The sequence below is a fragment of the Artibeus jamaicensis genome, unplaced genomic scaffold (genome assembly GCF_021234435.1).
Source record: "Artibeus jamaicensis isolate MK-2021 breed Jamaican fruit bat unplaced genomic scaffold, CSHL_Jam_final contig_956, whole genome shotgun sequence".
Taxonomy (NCBI): domain Eukaryota; kingdom Metazoa; phylum Chordata; class Mammalia; order Chiroptera; family Phyllostomidae; genus Artibeus; species Artibeus jamaicensis.
In genome coordinates this window covers 73,948-88,743 of record NW_026522021.1, presented here as the reverse complement: position 1 = coordinate 88,743, position 14,796 = coordinate 73,948, and the positions used below count along the sequence as shown (strand labels likewise).

Below are 14,796 nucleotides of genomic sequence, written 5' to 3'. Positions count from 1 at the left end.
GAAAGGTGCCAGGTGTAGCTGCAGACAGAGGCTCCAGGCCAGGCCCTGCTAGACCTGTGACTGCAGGCAGACCCCAGCTGTAGTCTGGGCACCTCACTCCTCGGCTGGCTATCCTATTTCACAATCCAGCTGCAGCATCACCCTCTCAATTCATCCTCCACCCTCTTGTCTAGTGCGGGCCACCCAGGTGCCTGTCACTGCCTGCCCTTGACTGGGCTGGGTGGATCTGTACGTGTCTTATCCACCTCTAATACCCAATACCTGTTGAAGAGCCAGCCCAGAGTAAACCTGCTGGCTCCCGGAATTAGCAAAGGTCATGTTTCAATACCCATGAAAACACCCTCAACTGGGCACGTTTTCTCAGTGGGATGCCACTGCAAGGAGCTCCAGCTGAGGGTTGGAGCTGAGGGAGCTCTGCTCAGGCTGATTAAGTGCCTGTTGACTCACATTCCTGCCCTGCCCTGCCTCAGAGGAGCCCCCCTCCCCCAACCCCAAACTACATTCCCCGGGCTCACTTGCGAAAATGTTCCTGGTTAATTTGGCCCACAGTAGACCCTAATGCTAGGTGACAGGCAGAGGAACTAGGGTTCTTCCCCCGCCCCCGCCCCCTGCTCTTGCTTCAGATGCCATCACCGCCAGGGTCTGCGCTCCCTCTGTGGCATGTCTTGCCAGGCAGCCCTTCTTGTGCCGATTCCACTTGGAGCTCTGGTGCACGCCCTCCTCCCTATACGCAGTAGTGGCTTCCAGCTTTTCCGATTCTGGTTGCCAAACCTTCCCGTTTGCCCTTTCAACTCTCCCAGCACCTTTTCAACTCATTCCTCGTGTCAGATGCCCGCTGGGTGGAGGGCATTTGCCTGACTTTACACCTGCTCTCTCTCTTCACAGTCAGGCCCTACATCACCCCTGTCCAAATCCTGCTCTACCTTCCCCAGCCAGACCACAAAGAGACCACAGACAACAGCGGGTTACAGGTTGTTTCTTCATACAAAGGTAATGAACATTATGGGACCACCAGCATGCTGCTGCAGTTCACACTGGTCCTCCTCACCACTCCAGGGCAGAAGTCTCAAGGGGTGGGGAGTGGGCAGTCACGGCAGGGGAGAAACACTACCCAGGCCTGGGGGCTGCTGAGCATACCACCTTGGAGCTCCAGAAGGGCAGACACACACAGACACCATACAATCAGGAGCACTATACAGTGACAGGAAGAAAATGCAGAGTTGGAACTCGTTATTGACAGCCACTGACAACCAGGTATTCTTTGGGTGGCAGGACAGCAGGTGGGAGGAGCCTGGGCCTGGAGCCAAGAAGTGCAGCTGTGCCACACAGAGCTAGGTGACTTCATGTAATCACAGCCTTGCTAATGCAGGTATAAACTGGGGACAATAAACTGTACTTCACAAAGTTGTCATGAGGATGAAATAAAGACATACATCAAAGTACTTAACATAGAGCCTGGCACATAGAGGTGTTCAATAAATAATTTTTTTGTCAAGAAACCTTAGCTCAGAGAGGACCTTCTTCAGAAGGCTGAGATGTACAATAATCTCCCTAGAAGTTTCCCATCAGGGGATCAGGGCCCTTGAGCCCTCCTTGGAGGCTGCAGTCACTGGCGTGGGCAGGGCCCCAGAACACACAGTTCCAGGGCAGTTGAGAGGGGTGGGGGGCTGGACCCCTAAAGAGGCCCCTGTGGAACCCGGGCAGACTCCGGAGGAGTTAGGGGTCGTGCCAAAATGGTTCTGCACATAACACAGGCCAGAGGCAGGCTGGTAGGGAGGCAGGCTGGGCATGTGCCCAGCACTGGGAGCACAGGCTGGCCAGGAGGCTAGCTTCTGGCCACTGGCATGCTGCATCTGGGCAACAGGGTGGCTTGGAGACAGGTGAGGGTGGCTGCTCTGTGTGGGGTAAGAGCCGGGCACAGGGTTCAGCCTGGAATGGAAAAAGAGAGAAACTGGTCACTCAGCTAGAAAAGCCAAGGCACAGAGCACCTCCAGCTGTCATTCCACATGAGAAAAGGCTGGAGTCACTGCACTGCTTACTATTACAACATGCTGTGGACATTTGCTCTAAGTACCAAGCAGAGAGAAAGGTTACACTCAACCAAACAGAAAGCGGATGTCCAGAGAGCAAAGGGTCCATTCACGGTCCTGCAGCAAGCTAGCAGGAGGAAGGGATATTGGGTTTGTGACTGAGACCACCTGAGTGTAACCTAGTCATGGCAGCTTGCAACCCAGATGCAGGAATGGGATCAGATCACAGTGGTCAGGGGCTGGCTGAGTGCTTCTACCCAAAAAGAGTGGATCCATGCCTGTGGGAAGGAGGGCGGTACGGCTCTGATGGGGTAACACTGAGCTTGGGCCTGGGCCTTGGCTGTTTCCTACCTGTGATTTCAGGTAGGAAACCCCTGTAGCACCAAGTCCCAGCTGGCAGAGACTGAAGTGGTGGTGGTAGGGAAAGGTCTGTGCTGAGGTTAAAGACCCCTGCCATAGACATGAGTGGGTAGGACCGTGAATGGAGACACAGCCTGAGGGTTTTACCCTCTGAACTTTCATGCAAAATTCCAAATGTGGAGAACGAATGCCAACACCGCTGAGATCTGTTAGGCGACTGGACTGAACCTGTGTGCATTTGAATTAAAAGCCTGACTTTACAAACCGAATGTATGAGTAAAGTACAGACATGGGACACTTAACAGCGCTTCTCCTAGGATATTTTGAAATGTAGAGATTTCAGCCTACCAGAAACTCAACAAGAGCCTCCAGGGAGGCCAAGCCACCCAAATACACGTGCTACAATGTTGCCCACATGCCACTGTCAGGCCATCTGACACCATTCTGTCCTGGGTGCCAGCGGCAGGCCAGGCCAATGAGGGGCCAAACACCATGAGGAACATGGGAGGAACTGAAAGTTGCCATGTCGCCCCACCCACATCTGCATGTCATGGTAAAGCGGGATCACACCTGGCACCAATGAGTCACAGTTTCAGAGAGGTGACTGCAATTCAGCGTGGAAGAACTCCAACACGGGCTGCCTTGGAGAGTGAGCTCAGGGTAACCTAACACCCGGGGGTGTTAAGACTGGGTGACCGTGATCACTACCAGCTGTTTAGAAGGAACTCTCTTACTCGAGGACCCCTTAAGTCCTCTCATGAGAACGATTAAAAGTCAAAAAGCCACTCTATATTTAAACCATCTCCCACACATTTGATCCCAGGAATTACTTGCCTGAAGCGAAGTGGGTGAATCTCCATTTCTGTTTTTTTGCAGTTACCCACCCTGCCAAAAACGTGCCTTTAAAAAGGGTCAACAGACCCTGGACTGTGTGGCTCAGTTGATCGGAGCATCATCCCATAGGTCGAAAGGCTGCGGGTTCGATCCCCAGTTGGGGCACATACAGGAGGCAACCAACAGATGTTTCTCTCTCTCTCCCCCTTCCTCTCTTTCTAAAAGTAATAAAAAATTGTTCTTGGATGAGGATTAAAAAATAATTATAAAACATCTTTTAAAAATATTTTATATTTATTTTTAGAGGGGAAAGGAGAAACATCAATGTGTAGTTGCCTCTCCTGCGCCCCGTACTGGGGACATGGCCTGCAACCCAAGCATGTCAACCAACAACCCTTTGGTTCAGACAGGTGCTCAATCTACTGAGCCACACCAGCTGGGGCTATAAAACACATTTTTGTTTTTGTAAAAAATGGTCAAAAGGGCTGGAGCTGGTGAAGGCTGAAAATCTCCACCTCCTGAAATAAAAGCAGCTTCCAACTTAATCCAAACCCTGTTTCCAGGCAGGCATGGAGGGCAAAATTTACTCCACACGTGGATTAGGGGCAGAAAAGGGCTACTGCCATCTGGCCTGCACAGTGAGCCAGCATTCCTTTCAGAGGGACTGTTGAAGGAAAGAAAACCTCTCCCGGTGTGAAATCTCGGCGTGGACAGAGACCACGAGAGGCTGGCAGTGTGGCACACTGGAAAGGGAGTGAGGGAGACCTGGAAGCAGGAGACCCTAGCTCTAGACTGAGTTCTCTGGCCTGTGTTACATGCAGAAAGGCTCTTGTCCTCTTTGGGCGTCTTCTCTAAAAGGAAGGAACGAGGCTCCCAGAGCTCTGCAGGCTTGCCTAACACTTTTCACTGAGAGTTACTGAGCCTGGATTAGAAAACAGTAAATATCACCTTTTCTTGCTGAGTGGCCGAGAAAACCCTACCTTTCAGGTCTTGGGCTGTGCCACCTCCTAAGCCACTGAGTCAGCCGTGTGAACTGTGTGTGCTTCTAACCAGTGTGTCCTGCTGGAGCTCAGTGCAACCTGCAGAGTGCTCGTCAGTGCTAAGCGTTGGTAACGACACCAGGTAGGGCCACTCCCTCCGAGTCTGCCACAAGTCCCTCAAAGTGTTTTACGCACAAGTGCTTCTAATGCTTCCCTTTCTCCTTCCTGCTTGCTCCTGACTTCAGATGCAGTTGGGCAGAATCCAGAGTGCTCAAAGACATCTGTGCACAGATCTCCTGGGCCCATGGCCACCCACATCCTATACTTTTCCCCCCCATGATCCTGAACCAGTCACACCTTCTACAGGCCCTGGAATTGCTTTAAGAATGATTTAAGAGTTCTGTAACTTACTTCTGGCTCTGGGCTGCCCTTCTTTCAGCTGAAGAGCCTGAGATGTACTTCAGCATCGAAATCCTCCTCACAAGGCTGAAAGGGAACTTCTGGTCGAGCTTCAATGCTACTCGCTCTGAGAGGTCGAGGGAGTAGCAGTATGTGAAGCCATCTGAGGTTGGCATATTAAGCAAAACTGGAGGCAAAGACAGGAGGGCGAACACTCCCCAGAGAATACGGGCTCCCCACATTTGTAATACAGGGGCATTAGTGCCTTTTCCGCCATAACTTCTGACTGGAATTTCAAGCTCAAGGGACAATAAGAGTTGAGATTTCATCCCCTGTACCTCAGAGGGAACAGCACCCAACAGGAGAGGGCAGATGGGTGTCAGCACTTCACCTCCCTCTATGCGGACCCTCCCTATTTCATGAGCCCCTCTAACACCTGCAATTAGTCATAAGCCAGCACACACCCCCATCCTTGAAGTGGGTTGAGGCAGGAAGCTGTCCTAATAATGTATAGCGGGGACTGATTATCACCTTGTACTTTTGTCCCAAACACAAGGCACCTTGCCTCAATATGACCAAGTGAGCTTTATGTGGGCCTCTTTGGCAGCGCTGCCTGCACAGTCACTACCCCCAGTGATGAGATGACACGGTGGTCATCTGACCTATGTCAGCCCACCACTGTCTCGGTAGCCACAAAGATTCAGCATCCATCCATCCATCCATTCATCCATTCAATGAATATTTATTGAACATCTTATGTATAGCAGGAACCAAAGAATAAGTAGTAAATGCCATAGGAGTAATTGGGGTAGGATAAGTGGGGATAAGCAAAAGCTGACCTATGGAAGACCCTGCTGGGGACCCTAACCTAGTCCAGAGAGATCATGGAAGGCTTTCTCTGGAAGTAGTGTGTATGCTGCACTTTAAATTGTGAGTAGCAATAGCTAGAAGGTGGGGGCGGGGTGAGAGACGATGTCCCTACAGAAGCACCAGGATAAAGTTGTTTCTTTAGGTTGTCATCTTAACTTGAATGTTACTGCATTTTCAGTAAGAAAATTCATTGCTGGACCGGACCACTTCACTCATTACCAGACATTTAGCATCCCTGGCCACCAGCCACTGAATGGCAGTAGTGCCTAGTCACTGTGATAAGAGTCCATAATCAGGAGGAGAATCAGTCAAAAGAAACAGGCCCAGAAATGACAGAGATGATGACATTAACAGACAAGTATTTTAAAACAGCTTTTATAAATGTGTAAGTACATGTGTTTAAACAAAAAAATTAATATACTGAAGGAATAAATAATTTCAATACAGAAATAAACACTACAAAAAAGAACCAAATGGAACCTCTTAAGCTGAGACATGCAACATGACAAAGAAAAAAACTAACTGGATGGGTTTAACAGCAGAACAGACACTGCAGAAAAGACCACTGAACTTGAAGGCAGTGTGATAGAAATTATCCAAACTGAAAAAAGAGCTAAAATATAAACAATAAAAAAAAGACCATCAAGGATCCATTGAACAATATCGAGTAGTTTAACATATATGTAATTGGCATCCTAGAAGAGGAGAAAAGATAGAAAAAAATACTTGAAGAAATGGTACATATATTTTCCGATGTGATTAAAAACTCTAAACTCACAGTTCCAACATCAGTAACTCCAAGCTGGGTAAATACAAAGAAAATCATCCAAAGGCACCTGATAAATATCCAAAAACTAATGATAAAATAATTGTGAAACAAGTCATAGAAAAACAATGAATTAAACACAGAAACAATAAAAATGGTCACTGGTTTCTCATCAGAAAAAATTCAAAAACATCTTTAAAAGTGAAAGATCAGAGAAGGCTAAGGCATTTTCAGATAATCAAAAGTGGAAAGCATTTGTCACCAGCATACCCACTGTAGAGGAAATGTTAAAGTTTTTCAGGCTAAAAGAAAACAATACTAGATGGAAACTTGGATTTATACAAAAGAATGATGAAAAACAGAAATGGTAAATATGTGAGTAAAAGTTGCTTAAAAAACTTTATTTATTCATTCATTCATTTATTTATTTTAGATGGAAGGGAAAAGAGGGAGAAAGGAAGAAGGAAACATTGATGTGTGGTTGCCTCTCGTGCACCCCCTACTGGGGACCTGGCCCGCAACCCAGGCATGTGCCTTGATCTGGGAATCGAACCTGTGACCCTTTGGCTTGCAGGCTGCTGCTCAATCCAGTGAGCCACACCAGCCAGGGCAAAAAGTTGCTTTTTTAATTTAAAAAATATAATTGACTGTTTAAACCAAAAGTAACAAAATTAAAACAAAAGTAATAGGCCCTGGGCGCATCAGGGCCCTGGTTAGAGCATCATTCTCATATGCCAAGTTTGCAGGTTCAGTCTCTGGTCAGGGGATATACTAGAAGCAACCAATGAATGCATAAATAAGTGGAACAACAAAATGATCTCTCTCTCCATAAAAAAATTAATAATAAGCCCTGGCTAGTGTGGCTCAATGGATTGAGTGCCACCCTGTGTACCCAAAGGTCACTGTTTTGGTCGGGGCACATGCCTGGGTTGTGGGCCAGGTCTCTGACTGGGGGCATGCAATCAATGTATCTCTTGCACATTGATGTTTCTCTCCCTCTCCTTCTCCCTTCTTTCCCTTCTCTATAAATAAATAAAATCTTTTTTTTTTTTTAAGATTTTATTTATTTATCTTTGAGGGGAGGGAAGGAGAGAGGAGAGAATATACGGAAGGAAAGGAACAGGGGAAAAAAAGACAAAATAACAGCCATGTATTATGAGGTTTATAACATGTAGAAATAAAACGTATGACAATGACACAAAGGATAGGAAGAAGGAAAGCAAATACAATACTGTAAAATTCTTACATTACATATGAAGGGATACACAGGGTGGGAGAAAAATAGGCTTGTAGTTACTTGTATGGAAAACAACACAATTAGTAAATAATAATATGAGAATAAAGCCTGCATTTTGTACACTCACAACTATAAACCCTGTATTATCTGAAAGGAGTCTGTGATAAACTGAAAATGCTTATTATAAACTCTAAAGCAACTACTAAAAAATATAACGAAGAGGTTAACAGTCAAACAGTGAAGACAAAATACTAAAAAAATGTAACTGAAGGCAGAAGAGGGGAAAAAAAGAACATCAGGGACAAAGAGAAAATAAACAACAAACTGGTAGGCTTAACCCCAACCGTATCGATAATTACACTAAATGTAAATGAGCTAAACATGCCGTTTAAAAGGCAGAGATTGGAGAACCAACTACATGCTAGCTGTAAGAAACATGTTTTGAATATAAAGACACATTTTGCTAAAAAGGATGGAAAAATATATACCATGTAAATTCCAATTTTAAGAAAGCAGAAAGCCAGAATAATTATATTATTATCAGGTAACAAAGACTTTAGGACAAAGAAGAGTAACAGAGATTAAAGGGTCAATTTCATAATGATAAAGGGGAAACGCATTAAGATGACGTAACAATCCTAACTGCGTATGCACCCAATAATAGAGTTTCAAAATACCTAAAGCAAAAACTGACAAGCACTGAAAGGAAAAATTAGACCAATCCACAATTTCACTTTGAGATTTTAACAGTCCTCTCAGTAATTGAGAGAACAACTCTAGGGTTACAAAAGGCCTGAACAATATTAACACCTTGACTGAACGGACGTATACCCACCAACTGCAGAACGCACATTCTTTTCACGTACACATGGCACATGCACCAAGATGTACCAAATGCTGGACCAGAACTTATCTAAAAGGACGGCAATATTACAAAGGATGTTCTTTACTTTGGGAAATAAAGTTATAAATCAGTAACAAAAAGAAATGTGGAAAATCACTGAGTATTTAGAAGTTAAACAACTCACTGATAAATAACCCCTGGGTCACAGTAGAAATCCTAAGAAAAATTAGAAAATACTTTTAACTGAGTGATGATAATATAACATACGAATATTTGTGGGATGTAATTAAAGTAGTGCTTATAGGGAAATATTTAGGGTTAAATATTCATTAGGGAAAAGGTTTAAAATAAAAAATCAAATTAAATTTAAAAATTACAGCTATATTATGTGTATTTATTTTTACACTACCTACCCTATTAGCTAATTGAATCACAAATAGAAGAGATTTTAGGGCTGCACCTATCTAACCCAACACTACAATTCTGATATTTAAAACAAGTGACCTCCTTTGTATTTTGGACTTTTTCCCACTAACTGCCAGAATATTTATATAAGAAATATAAGGTTTATCCTAAGTTTTTAACCACTCATATAGTAAAAACCTATCATTAAAGAAAGTTGGTTTTTTTTTTTCATAAAAGAAAAAAAAACCTAAAACAAACCTGTTTCCTGTATTCTTCATGGAATTTCTCCACCTCACAGTGAGATTCTTCCAATGAAAACTCTTAACATAATTAGTCAAATGTACGTTTATACCTTAGTTGACAAGGGAAAAAAATCTAATCAGAATATTTTACTAACTGGTAGTGTTAAGCTGGCGTGAAAAGACAGCTATGTTAGTATTTTCGAAATGAGAAAATTCTGACCCACAAAAGGGAAGCGACCCACCTAAGGCCACATGGTTTTCAAACCTGAAGCTAGAACCCACATTACCTACACCCGAGCCCATGGGTTCTATGTGACCCCCTGCCCAGACCCTGTAACTTGGTTCACCCTTTGGGATGTCATCATTCTACATTCCCTTCTAGAAAGGATACATGCTAGCCCAACTCCAAGTCCACAGACGTTACTGAGGAAAGAAGTCTGGGGAATGAGCCAGGAGGCACACAGCAGGAGCCACGGCACCAGCATTGAGGGCACCACCATGCCAAACACCAAGGCCCTCCTCATGCGGGAGCGGACAGCGCTGACTCCCAGCATGGCAAAAGCCACTGGGGTGAAACCTCTGGCATCCTCCACTTCCCCCAGCTTCGACAGTGACGACACAGCCTCAAACGACAAGAAGATGATAGCGGAGATGAGGGCGAAGATCACAGTGAAGAAACAGTGGCGGACGGTGCCCACGGTTCTCTCAAAATTGCCAGCAAAGCGCCAGATGATGATAGCACCGCAGAGCAGGGACACTGGATTCTCATAGACAAAGATGTAGGTCACCAGCCTGTAAACTACAGAGGACCGGGGTTAGAGGCCTGACAGTGGGTTGCTCCAAGGTGGAAAGGACAGGTTACAACCCTGAGTAGCCCCATAATATAGCACTGACAGCTAGTGAAAATCAGCCAGAAGCCAACATAAGCAGTGGGAAGCAACAATGAAGAACCCAAGATTCAAAGTAAAGGCATGAATGTCTAAATCCCTGCTCTTTCCCACACCCGGAGTAAGTCTTATCAGTGACTGATTTCCATGTGGGAAAAAAGAACACTTTTTAGCATGGGATGGTCTTTGAATTTGTAATTTGTGCTTTATGCCCCTTTTTTAGGTTTTAATACTGACCTATCTCACCAGGCAGTTTGAGGGTTAATTAATTGTAACAGCTTCAGGGTGGATTGAGTGGGTGTCCCTTAACACTCTGTGTGCCAGTCTCCTCGGCTGTAATCCTGACCTCTCCTTCCATAGTGGCTGTTCAGAGGAAGAAAAAAGGGACCATAAATTATTTTGCACCTATAAAGATTATCACTATAATCTAGTTATAAAAATATATAAATTATTGCTAATAATATAGATACAAAACTCAGAAGTCTTCCTTGAAAGTGCTCACCCAGTTCTCTAGGTAGAATACTTTATGTGCAGTAAAACAGTGAAGAATTTCACTTTCATTTTTCTAAAAGCAGACATCTCTTATGCACTTTTTATGTCCTTGGAGGCCAAAACAGTAAACTGAAGGAGGGGGGCTGGTGAAATGGCAGTAATGTTGGAGGACATGGGAGCCCAAAGGCTTGGAGTGGAGTCTTGGATCTCTCAGGTACTGGCTGGCTGAGCTTAGTCAAGTCAAAGGGCCCTTTTAGCTTCAGTTTCCTTACTGTGAAATAATGGGGTTATACTTGAGGCCTTTAAAGCTCTTTTATGTGTCTAATGTTCACATGCCCACAACCCCCACACTCAGAGAAGCTTTAAATTAAAGAAAATGGCAGAGCTCGGTTTAGTCTGACATTTTGCATCTGTCTATGACATGCTCTGCCTCCTGTGGTAGGTGGAGGAGTTTTAGATTTGGGCAGGGAGATAGGCTATGATCCTCGGTCAGGCCATTTCTGTTAAACAGTCTTCCTTATCTGAAGAGTAATTCATTATTTGTTGAATACTTCCAAAATTAAAATTCCAAGTACAACTGTGAAGATTCTGGAAGCAACTCTACATGATCTGAGGATTATAAACCCCAAATCTCCAGTTCCAAAACATCACACAATAAAAAGAAAAATCTGGGTCCTGTCTCAACTGCATGACTTTATAGCTCTGTGATTCTCTGCATTAAGCCTCAGTCCCATCTAAATAATGGGCAATAATAAAGCCTATCTCATGGGATCTCAAGGATTAAATGAGTTTAATGTGTGTGTGCATGTTTAACAGCAAAGGTCATATAAATTCCCCATTTTCCTCCCCAGAAAAAAAAATGGAATTTTAGGAGATTTTTATACTTAATTGGTCTACGAATTTCTCTCCCCTAAAGAAAACAAACACCTCCCCCAAACATTTAAGGTGCCCCTTTTCCCATGAGCTGGTAATCTAGGTCAGGGCTGAGTACAAACGAAGAAGCAGAAGAAATTCTAAACCTTCCAGTCCGCTTACAGAGATAGCCACAGATAAACATCTAATGTTTTGATGAAGGCGAGAGAAAAAAATTTCAGTGGACGTTAAGCCCTGAAGTAAACGTAACTGTCTACATAACAGGGGAGGGGGAGAAGGAAAAATCCTTCTCGGAGAGCAAGCATGGGTGAAAGAAACCTACTTGCTAGCCAGTGTGTGGAGGGGCCTTCATCAATCCGGTGGCGACAGGGAAGGTAACAAGTTAGGATAAGGAAAGGTTACAGTGATGACGAAGATGGGGCTACGGAAAGACAAAGAGGTGGAATACGGCGTTGGTCCTTGGGGCGGGGCGGGGGACAGAGTAATGGCGCGTACGAAGTAGCAGGAGGTAAGACCTGATGCTGCGGTGCTGGGAGGCCGAAGCCCAGAACCTGGCGAGGTCGGAGGAAAAGGGCTGACACCGGGGCCCCGCCTTGCCCTGCTCACCTTGCCAGTTCCGCAGGCAATCGGACCCTAACGAGAGACCGGAGGGTGGCAGGGGCGGCTGTAGCAGGAAGAGGCGGGGCCCGGACACAAGTAACGAGAGCAGCGCGGTGAAGAAGGTGGCAGATGGCACCTCGGGACACGAGAACCTGCTTCGACACCCAGATTCAGACACAACGGCCGCCATATCTCCAGTGCCTGCAGGGCAGACTATCTGCCCGCTCCTTTCCGCCTCCCGACAGCCGTCTCCCCTGGCAACTGCTGTGGAGGCCGCCGGAAGCCCCGCCTCTCCCGGGCCTCTGCCCAATCCAGTCGCGCGGACCAACATTTTCCTCGTACGCGGGCTGCAGTGTGATACCTCGCCGGATTCTATGTGCGTCGGCGTAGGCGACCGCTGGATTGCATTTCGGGACCTGTTTCTGGATCTCTATTTCGGTTTTCACCATCTCCGCTCAACATAGCTAATACCTATTGTTCCTTGTGGTGTACAGAGCTCGCGCACGTGCTCCCCTCTCTTTCCCTCCCTCCACACATGCACATACATTTATCTGTGTTTATCCCTATTATATGGATGAGGAAACGGATGTCTGGGGAGGTCCCTGGGTAATTCAGTTAAAAAGCAAAGATGGAATTAGAACTCTGGTCCTCCCATTGCTTAGGAACGGGCAGGGGGCCCAGGCACCTATGCTGTGTCCTGGATTTGGGCTAAAATACAGCTGGGACAGCTTTTCGTGCCTGGGTAGGAGAAACAGGAGTGTGAGACTAGAGAAGGGTCCTATGAAGGCACTCAAGTGTTAGGGACGTAGTATAACACTTTAATAATCAAGATCCACTTCAGCACTTCAAGTCAGAAAAGCGCCTTCGCCAGAGAATAGCTATTTAAGGCAAAACACTGGAACACTGTTTCCCCAATTACAGATGCTCCAGAAGTGGAGGCAACTTGCCCAAGGTTCCAAGTGGGAAGTGATAGGACTGAGATTTGAATCAGTTTGCTAGGCTCCAATTTTCTGCTCTCTTCGCCATAGTTATTTTCCTCTAAGATTCCACCTCTCTGTGTGTAAATTTGACGCGAGGCCCCACAGACGATTGAAAAACAAAGGCTTCACAGTCTGTGCTGGCTATTCAGATCCATTCTCAAGCCCTACTATGCCCCTTCTCTGTAGCTCTGGCAGTGCCTGTGTTCCCCTGAACCTCAGGAAGAGAACTCGAGATTCTTTTGTGTTTAGTACCGAAATACAACCATTTGATTGTCCAGATATAAATATAAAGTAGTGGGACATATTTGAATACAGTGTACATTTAAACCAATGCTACTCTTGACAGGAGTGGGCATGAAAATGAAGGTTTGACTCCACAGGATGCAAAATATGAATTAGAGATGTGGTAGGGCTCCTAAAAATAGTGAATGAGAGCCTAGGCTGCTGGAATCAAAGTATGGGCCTTGGAAAGAGTAAGGGGTAGTGGTCCCATCTCTTCTGTGCCAGTCCAGCTACTCCAGGAGTTCAGGGTCTACTTCTAGACACACATTTTGAAAAAGCATGTGGAAAAACAAGAGCTTGTCCAACAAAGAGTGAGGTGAGTGGGAGGGGGAGGGGAACTTTAAATCCCGTCTGATGAGAAAAAAGGGGACCAGAGAGACTTCCCTCCAGGATGGGCCACTGGCTGTAACTATGTAAAGGCCTTTCCTGGAGGAGAAGGAGTAGATTGATTCTGTGATTCTCCAGATGGGGGGCACCGAGGCAGAATGGTAGACATGACACAAAAGGAGACACACTTCAGGAAGAACTCGGACAGTTTGGCTTGCTCATCCACGGAATGCGCTGCTTTGATCAGTAGTAGAGCCCCTGGTACTAGATATGTGCCAGCAGAAGCCATCTAGTGACCTGATGAAAATGTTGAAGAGAAATCCAAGCATCAAGTTGAAGGTGGAACTAGATGCCTTTTTAAATCTTTTTTGATCCTCAGTTCTAAGACTCCATACAAACACAAATGCACCAGGAGGGTCGATGCATTTACCATTTATCAGAGGGTAGAGGACAACCTCCTTTGGTCTCCTGGCAGAATGAGTTGTGGTGACTTCACATATGCTACAGCCAAGGGTTGTGTAGTCTAATGCAGGGGCTGCCCAGAAGTCTCCTGACTAATACTGCCTGTCTCTCTGAGTCTGCCTGCCTCTCTTCATTTCCCCCCCAATTATGCTTCCAGAAAGCCCCAAGAATTTCCCTTAAGCTCAGGGGATGCAGAACTGGAATGTAAGAACAGAGCCTTCTTTGAATGGAGTAGGGGTTGCAAGATGGTGGCCAAGTAGGACATATTGCATACCTCCTCCCAGAACCAAAGTGGAAATGACACTAAAGAGAGGACTAGACACCCAAAATACACCAAAGACTACCCCAAAAAGAGACTTTTAAACAAGAAGGGGGGCGGGTAGGCAAGAACACCATGACCTGTAAGAAGGGTGAGGTCGTTAAAGGGGCTGCACTGTTTATGAGGGAGGCAGGCCTAGGCAGCGCAGCTGTGGGAGGTTCCCCTTGAAAGGAGAGAAGCAGGGGACACAAAGTGGGCTCCCAAGCACAGAGCGCCAGTGCCAGGATCAGCAGACCAGGGAGCACCCAGTGGTGACAGGCCACGGGGTTTGTCACTGCTGGGGAGAGACGGGATCCACTGGAGACAAAGGCACTTTTCTTTTTCTTTCTTAATTCTTTTTTTTAACATTTTATTTATTTATTTTTAGAGAGAGGGGAAGGGAAGAAGAAAGCGTGGGAGAGAAACATCATTGTGTGGTTGCCTCTCATGTGTCCCCCACTGGGGACCTGGCCTGCAACCCAGGCATGCGCCCCGACTGGGAATCGAACCAGCAACCCCCTGCTTCACAGGCCTGTGCTCAATCCACTGAGCTATACCAGCCAGAGCATCTTTCTTAATTCTTAAAGGGACCAGAGCACAGGTTTTGTGTTCACAGTCACTTGCCTTG

General features: G+C 45.9%; 1 protein-coding gene across 2 annotated transcripts; it reads right to left on the bottom strand.

Moving 5' to 3' along the window:
* Positions 1-960: 960 nt before the first annotated feature.
* RHBDD2 (rhomboid domain containing 2) lies at positions 961-12,080 on the bottom strand. 2 transcript variants are annotated; one of them, XM_037139149.2, is made up of 4 exons: positions 11,826-12,080; positions 9,359-9,766; positions 4,616-4,766; positions 961-1,929 (listed from the first exon to the last, which is right to left on the bottom strand). In XM_037139149.2, the coding sequence occupies exons 1-4, from the start codon at positions 12,007-12,009 to the stop codon at positions 1,566-1,568; spliced, it is 1,107 nt and encodes a 368-aa protein (XP_036995044.2). In that variant the 5' UTR covers positions 12,010-12,080; the 3' UTR covers positions 961-1,565. The 2 variants fall into 2 exon arrangements, with proteins under 2 accessions (XP_036995044.2, XP_053511314.1); XM_053655339.1 differs by having other exon boundaries at positions 9,359-9,759; positions 11,826-11,988.
* Between the last annotated feature and the right edge of the window lie 2,716 nt (positions 12,081-14,796).